Source organism: Epinephelus moara, chromosome 17, assembly GCF_006386435.1.
Source record: "Epinephelus moara isolate mb chromosome 17, YSFRI_EMoa_1.0, whole genome shotgun sequence".
In the NCBI taxonomy this organism is placed as follows: Eukaryota; Metazoa; Chordata; class Actinopteri; order Perciformes; family Serranidae; genus Epinephelus; species Epinephelus moara.
The window spans coordinates 29,892,478-29,901,098 of record NC_065522.1 but is presented as its reverse complement, the minus strand read 5'-3'; the positions used below and the strand labels follow the sequence as shown (position 1 = coordinate 29,901,098).

The following is an 8,621-nucleotide window of genomic DNA, read 5'->3' as shown; positions in this document are numbered from 1 at the left end:
TTAGCTTCTCTGGTGTCGTTAGCTTCTCTGGTGTCGTTAGCTTCTCTGGTGTCGTTAGCTTCTCTGGTGCCGTTAGCTTCTCTGGTGTCGTTAGCTTCTCTGGTGCCGTTAGCTTCTCTGGTGCCTTTCGTTTCTCTGGTGCCGTTAGCTTCTCTGGTGCCGTTAGCTTCTGTGGTGCCGTTAGCTTTTCCGGTGTTGTTGTCTTATGGAATCCGGAAGGGTTCTCAACGTCTGTTTTGTCGTCTGTATTAACGCGTCAATACACATTAAGAAGACAGAAATGTCCTGTTAACAGGTACATTTCTGACGTACCAAGACGTTTACTATTGGGTGCAGCCATTTCATCAGTTTCGGAGGGGAAGCTGATGTAACAGTATTCGGTACATTGTATTCGCATAAGTGTCGACTAGATGGTAGAATTAAATCAGAGCACATTGGACATAGTGTTTAGTCATCTATTCTGAGTGTGTGATATATGTGTGTCTCATATATTGTTGCTAGGCAACCACCCCATCACGTCCTCACGCTAACCTTTCCCTGTAATCAATCTACCGTGTTTTTTGTTTGTTTTGTTTTTCCACGGTAAGTAGTAGCTAGTTACTAAAATGGACAGGCAGAGGGTACTTGCTGCAGCTCTGGTTGATACATTGATACATTCATTATCGGACATTGAATGTAAGAAAGCACAACTAAACAGTCTAAACAGTTCCTTTTCATTTTTTTCATTTATTTATTTAACTCACGACCATGATCACATGGTGTGGAGCACAGCTATACGAAAACAATTATACAAACATGGCTAGTAGCAAGGCTGTACCTATTCTCTCATCCCGGCAACGAGAACAAAATAAATGTATTACTTAAATAAAGGAAGGACGCTCTTCAAAAAGGCACCTAATTTACAAATAACTTTTAGCTTATTGGATTGTAATAGCAAAATTAACTTAGTCATAGATGGACGATTTATATAATACTTTGGCATAACTTTTTGTCTGAGTTTCATTATACTTACATTTTTACACTCAAACAGGATTCGAAACTCATCGCCAATACAGTTATCATTACAAAGATTACAAAACCTCTGGCTTCTATCCAGACCTTTATATCTTCCAGTGACTTTTGGGATTCTGGTATTATTCGTCCTGAAGTTACAGATGGCCTGTCTGTACTTTTGATTTTCACACAATAAATACTTTTCTAACGTAAATTCTTGTTTAAACTCAACATAAATATCACATGATGTCATACTATAAAGTTCACTTTGCCATTTTTGCAGAAACTGATCTTTAAGTCTCTGTTCGACAGTTGATTTCAACCAGTCACTGTTACTACATGCTTGAGACAGCCAGAGATAAGACAGACCACAATCATCCAGTATCCGCTTCACTTGCAGGATCCATGGAGACACAAATACATTTAAATTATACAGTCTAAATAAACATTCGTACATTATCCTATTTAATTTACTTTCTTTACCTTCAATCAGCCTCCCCCAATAACCGATAACTCTCTTTTTGACTGCGATACACAGTGGATACCTCCCCAACTCACCATAGACCATGTTATTACATGTTGATGTTTTAACTTTTAGAATATATTTGAGGAATTTGAGATGTAGTTTTTCTAGCGCATCAATTTTTTCAAATCCCCAAACCTCACATGCATATAACATGACTGGGGAAACCAACTTGTCAAAGAGGTCTAGTGTGACATCTACAGGTAGGTCATGTGTTCTACTTTTACAAAGGAGGGCATACATAGCACGAGATGCCTGCTTACACAACTCATCAATAGCAATTTTAAATGAACCATTATAGTTCATAGTGATCCCCAGATATTTAAAACAATGAACAACTTCTAAATTTTCTCCATTACAAACAAACTTTAGATTGCTGGTGTCAGCTTTTCTGGGTCCAAACACTGTGACCTTAGTTTTTTCGCTATTGATCTTCAGTTTCCATTTCTCGCAGAAACCACACATCAAGTCTATTGCTTTCTGTAGCCCCTCCTTTGAAGTAGACATGACAATTGTATCATCCGCGTACAACAATACCATAAGTTGCATATAATTATCAATCATTTCATCATCAAAGTTAATAGACTGACAGCCATTACATATCAGATAATCCTCTAAATCATTAATAAACAGTGCAAACAGCAATGGAGATAGATTTTCGCCCTGCCTAACACCTGCTAAACTTACAAAAAATTCTGACTTAATTGCATTTACAAAAACACACGATTTTATGTTTTTATACATGTTCACTACTACGTCCAGGAATTTACCCTTAACACCTACTTTTAGCAATTTATACCAGAGAGCATCCCTCCAGACTGAATCAAAAGCCTTACTGTAATCAATAAAGGAACAGAATAGTCTCCTCTTTTTGAAACAAAATAAATCAATGACATGTTTCAACAAAAACAAATGATCAGTGGTGGAATAGCCCTTTCTAAATCCTGCCTGGTTTTCCCTCAGGATAGAATTGTCCTCACAGAACTTAAGTAGTCTTGTGTTTAGTATATTCGTAAATAGTTTACCCAAACAACTCAAAAGTGTGATGCCTCTATAATTATCGCAATCTGCAGCATCACCTTTTTTCTTAAAGATTGGCACAATCAGACCAACTGCCCAGTCCTCAGGGAAAATACCAGTGTCAAGGATCTTATTAAATAAAGAAACATATAATGGCATAAAAATGCTTGCAGTACTTTTGATATACTCGTTTAGGATCCGGTCAGTTCCTGCTGCTTTTCCAGGTTTTAATTTTACAATAACCTCCTTAATTTCATGTTCGGTAATACTAGAATTTAGGACGTTACTATCATGAGTGTGTTCAGCACAATCACCTTCAAGCACCTCAGTCATTTGTACTTCCCAGTCAGATAATCTTTTGAAATGCTCGTAAAAAACTTCAGGTGAAATTGGACAGTTCTCATTGTTACTGATAGAACCATTAAGCATCTTCCAGAAAAGCTTTGGATTTTTGGACTTTACATTCAACAGCTCCCTCTTAAATTTAATCCTATAGGCCCTCTGAGCTTTAAACAACTCTTTCTTATATTCTTTACTTTTTAGCTTTACACTTTCAGTACTGGCCTCATTTCTATGTAACTTATGTATTTTCTTTGCTTTTAGGTATTCTTGCCTTCTTAGTTTGCATCCCTTGTTAAACCATGCTGCATTTTTACTGGGTTTATAGACATTTCTAGTTTTTACCACTACCATGTTTTTAGGAAATGTAGTCACTGCACTATTAATCATGATACTACAGATCTCCTTTGTAATTTCATCCACTGATAAATTATCTAGGTTGAGCAGCAGTTTATCCACCTTATCAGGCTGAATATTTCTTACAAACTCATCTACCTTGTTTTTATCCCATTTGCCAATAAGCACTTGATTTTCAAAGTTTACAACTGAGGGATTTAACTGGTCTGTACTCTGGCCTTCTGTTCGCAAATAATCTTTATCAAAATTCACATCCAAAAACACTTCCACCATACAATGTTTATCAGAGAACAAGGGATCAAACTCATGAACACAGAAACCACTAGCCTTGCTCCAGACAAATGGAGAACCTATCATATAATCAATTACACTGTCTTCAACCGTGGTTGCCTTCCCTATATTCATATCATCACCACATCTACCATTTAATATACAGAATGTAAGATTTCTGCACAACTCTAGCAGTGCACTGCCATAATTACCAATGTCTCTGTGTTCGTCAGTTGATTTCCTTTTTAGTGGAATATTAAACATTTCCAATATCCCCACATGACATTTATTTTCCCCTAAGGTTTCATCTGGATTCCAGTTATCACCATCAACTTCAACAAAATCGTCCCTTTCTTGGGTGTGGGCATTCATATCATAAAGTCTTTATAATCCACACAGTCATATCCTATCTGGAACAGGTCATCAGGGGTGTGGATTGTAACATATCGGCCGTCAAGTTTACAGATGACTCTGCCTTCCCTGATAAATGTGTGTTGGCATTTCTCCTTAGCATACCAAAAGAGCCTATATCTCAGACGTGTGAGATCATCGCTGATGAAGATATCCCTGTGCTCTTCCTTTTCCCTCAGCGTTGATTTATTCCTCATCAATTCCGCTTTTTTCCTCCTGCTCACGAATCTGACAATTGTAGGTCTGATCTTGCCTTGCTTTTTTGTGCCTCCCAAACGGTGTGCTGTGGAGATGTCCTTTTCGGTAACAGTTGTACCTGCCGCTGCAGCGAGTTGACACACCTTCTCCACGAGTTGGTCCTCCGTCTCTTCATCAGTTTCCTCAATCCCATTGATGCGGACGTTTTCTTTCCGACTGTACTGTTCAAGTTCATCCTCTTTATACCTGCTTTCCAATATGCATTTGTCAAGCTTGTAACAGTCCACCGATGCGCTGAGTTGCTTCTGCATCGCTTTGACTATTGCTGGCACGGCTGCTTTAATGGTAATCAACACGACTTTAGCCAGGTCTTCAGTGCCGAAATTAGCCAGGACTGAGTCCGATTCAGCTTCAATTGCGGCCACTATGTTTGCGTGCATTGCTTCATCTTCTTCTTCGCCTCTCATGCCTTTAATCACAGCCTCCTCCTCCTCACTTGTCTCATACCTGTTGAAGAGGAACGCTCCATGTTTCACAGCCTTGGGTTTCTTCCACCTCGGTGGTGTTCCCTCAGCTCCACCACTGTGACCGGCACCGGGCTTTGTGTGCGCGGTTCTGTCCTTTGTTCGCGCACCAGGCCGCTGCGCCCGGCCCAACTTCTCTTTGTCCTCCGCCTCGTAGTTCTCCTCATCCACAGCACCTTTCCCCGTCGGTACCTTGTTGGGTTCTCTGGGGTTCGGGTTACTTCTTGGGTTAGAGCGAGTTGTTTTGCCACCACGCGGTGCAGACGCCATCCCTCCACCGCTTCCTCGTAGGTTACAAATGTGCATTTTATTCAAATATGAGGCAGTTACAGGTACACCAAAAGACTCGCTTGCTCCCCGTGCTGCTTAGTCTCTTATCACTCTTAGTCAAACTTTCCAGAGGAATTATTAAGAACTTTTGTTGAAGTAAATGTTAGCAACGCTCTGCTCCAGGCTCAAACCAGCCCGCCATCTTGCTACGTCATCTCCCCGTCTTGCAGGGAAATGTGTTAACTGCTTTACCACTGCGTCCATGCAACATAATTCAGATAGACGAGGTGGGAAGAATGGGTTAACAATGAATGTCCCAACCCTCACCTATGGTCATGAACTCTGGGTAGTGACCGAAAGAATGAGATCGCAGATACAAGCGGTGGAAATGAGTTTCCTCCGTGGGGTGGCTGGGCTCAGCCTTAGAGATAGGGTGAGGAGCTCGGACATCCAGAGGGAGCCCGCAGTAGAGCCACTGCTCATTCACATTGAAAGGGGTCAGTTGAGGTGGTTGGGGCATCTGATCAGGATCCTCCGGGGCGCCTTCCGCTGGAGGTGTCCCGGGCACGTCCCACTGGTAGGAGGCCCCGGGGCAGACCCAGAACACACTGGAGGGATTACATATCTCGTCTCGTCTGGCCTGGGAACACCTTGGGGTCCTCTAGGAGGAGCTGGAAAGCATTCCTGCGGAGAGGGATGTCTGGGGTGCTTTGCTCGGCCTTCTGCCCCCGCGACCCAGCCCTGAATAAGTGGATGAAAATGGATGGATGGATGGATGGATGAATGACCACATTTCTCTGTAACATCTTTGTGTGTGTGTGTGTGTGTGTGTGTGTGGTGTGTGGTGTGTGGTGTGTGTGTTTCCTGTTTCCTGCAGACGTCCAGCAGCTGTCGGTGGTTAAAGAAGAGGTTCCCCCTGAGCAGCAGGAGTGGAGCTCCAGTGTGGACCAGGAGGACCCAGAGCCTCCACACATTAAAGAGGAACAGGAGGAACTCTGGATCAGTCAGGAGGGAGAGCAGCTTCAAGGGCTGGAGGAGGATGATATCACCAAGTTCACATCCACTCCTGTCCCTGTGAAGAGTGAAGATGATGAAGAGAAACCTCAGTCCTCACAGCTTCATCAAAGACACACTGAACAGATGGAAACAGAAGCAGAGGGAGAGGACTGTGGAGGAGCAGAACCAGCCAGGAACTCAGATCCAGATACACATTTACAACCTGAGGCTGAAGACAAGACTGGAGCGTCTTCTGAACCAGAGACTGATGACAGTTATGATTGGAAGGAGACCAGAGAACCTCAGTCAGGTTTCAACTCTCTGAAAAATGATGACGTCCATGTCAGTGATTTGATTGTTTGTGGGAAAAGATTTAGCTGCTCTGAGTGTGGGAAAGGATTTAATTACAGAGGAGATTTGAAGATACACATGAGATCTCATACGGGAGAGAAACCATTTAGCTGTTCTGAGTGTGGGAAAAGATTTGGTTACAGTGGAGATTTGAAGAAACACATGAGCACTCACACAGGAGAGAAACTATTTAGCTGCTCTGAGTGTGGGAAAAGATTTGGTCACCGTTGGGATGTGAAGAGTCACATGAGAATTCATACAGGAGAGAAAACATTTAGCTGCTCTGAGTGTGGGAAAAGCTTTGGTCAAAGTGGAGATCTGAAAAGACACATGACAACTCATACAGGAGAGAAACTATTTAGCTGCTCCGAGTGTGGGAAAGCATTTGGACGAAGCGAACATCTGAAAAGTCACATGAGAACTCATACAGGAGAGAAACCATTCAGTTGCTCTGATTGTGGGAAAGCATTTAGTCGAAATGATAAACTGACTGTGCACATGAGATCTCATACAGGAGAGAAATCATTTAGATGTGTAATTGGTGGGGAGTAATTTAGACAAAGTGGAACTTTATATACAAATATTAGAACTCATGATGGAGGAAAATGATTCAGCTGCTCAGTTTGTACAAAAATCATTTTCATGGTAGAAAGCTTTAAAAACTCACATGATAACTCATATAGGAGATTGACCTTTCAGCATGAAATCTGAAACATAAACTGGACAGTTACACAGTTGTATGAAAAGCCATGCAAGAGAGAAACCTTCTGACTGTAGTGTTTGTCACCAAAGATTCACTTGGCCAAAACAACACCAACAGGGTGTTGTTTGTCAGTCCTCACAGCCTCATCAAACTCAAACTGAGGAGAGCAGAGCGGCAGAGCCTCCAGCCAGCAGCTCAGCTCCACAGATGGAAACAGAAGCTGAAGGTTGGGAAATATATTTTAATATATTGTTTTTCATTCCCATGCATGCTGCTCAGGGCTCGACAGTGCGAGCGTTTCACTCGCATTTGCGACTAAAAATAGGTGTGTGTGAACTGTAAAAAATATTTAGGGTCACATGTGTGTATAAAAAAATAAGCCGAAGCAGCCTATATTTTTGTCAATAAAAAAAATATGATAATCTAACCGCAAATGTTGGAGGAACTCAAGCAGCCTCCCCTCTTCCCTCTTCCTTGTGTGACACGGTTATAGGCGGTTTTCCAAGCCACTGTTGGCACAATGAATATAAGTCCCACTGTCGGCAGTGTGGAAATAAGTCTAAGTGTGGAGGAAGCGGCGGACCTACGGGGAAGCCTCCTCTGTTCTCCCCGTAGTTAGGGACCGTTCTCCACAGCCAGGCTGTCGGCTGGGTGGAAATAATGCCCTTTTCACACAGAGCGCGCAAAGCGCAGACCTCCACCGACGAACCCATTCATTGTGTATGTGCTACCGCGGCGCAAGAGCGCACCGCTCTGCCGGCGAGCTGGGCGGCGCACGAGAGGGCCACGGCGTCTGCGTGCCACCAGCCTGCGCTCGAATTGAAATTTTTTAAATTTCATGCAGTTAGAGACCGTTCGCCACGGTACCGCTGCTGGGCAGGGTGGAAATAAGTCCTGCAGAGTTTCAGAGGACCTGGAGAAAGTTTTAGGATAGTAATAACATTATATAAGATAATCATATTGCAAAGATACTATATATAAGACAGTAACTTTAAAGACAAAATTAAATTGCAATACTTTTTCAAAACTTGATCATTTTACCTTTCTGTACATTTTGTTTACAAATTCATTAAATAATTTTGCTTGTAAATGTCTATTTGCATCACGTTTATTACGGAAAACACATTATTTGATCAATTTACATTGCGCCCCTAAAGTTCTTTGTGCGCACTTAGGTGCACATGTGCTCCTTGGGAAAAAAGTTAGCGTCAAGCCCTGCTGCTCGAGGATTAGGATTTTTGTGGAGCTAAATGGTGTTTAGATTTAATGTTAGAAGGAAGAGTAACAAGTGTTTAACCATTAGTGACAATAAAATCTGCGTTAGATCAAATATGTAATCAAGTATATGATCAATTGTTTCATTAAATGTGCTGAGTGTATTTGTATTCTGTGAATTTATCTCCTAGTTCTCATCACACCGGTGTCTCATGTTACACTGAGCTGCAGTGATGGAATCGCAGTGTAAAATTAGCAACACTGTCAGTCATCACTGCAGACTGAAATGAACTTCATTTAAGTTATAATCATGCTAAATTCATGCGTTTAGTGTGTACAATGATCTCTCTGTTTGTTAGAAGCTCTGTTTTAAAACCAGTGGAAATAGAGCCCTGGAACAATGAAATGATTCTACTGACCTGTAACACTATATAGGCTACTCTCTTTTTTT

The 8,621-nt window shown here is 41.9% G+C and overlaps 2 protein-coding genes across 10 annotated transcripts in view; both read left to right on the top strand.

Annotated features, from left to right (window-relative positions):
- Positions 1-8,252, top strand: part of LOC126404338 (gastrula zinc finger protein XlCGF17.1-like) — a 20,376-nt gene extending 12,124 nt beyond the window's left edge. The window contains exon 3 of the mRNA XM_050067515.1: positions 5,815-8,252. Coding sequence (XP_049923472.1) covers positions 5,815-6,804 — 990 coding nt within the window. The 3' untranslated portion in view covers positions 6,805-8,252. The remainder of the gene's footprint in view (positions 1-5,814) is intronic.
- LOC126404293 (gastrula zinc finger protein XlCGF57.1-like) overlaps positions 1-8,621 on the top strand; it is a 99,591-nt gene that overhangs the window by 70,354 nt on the left and 20,616 nt on the right. The gene's annotated exons all lie outside the window — the stretch shown is intronic.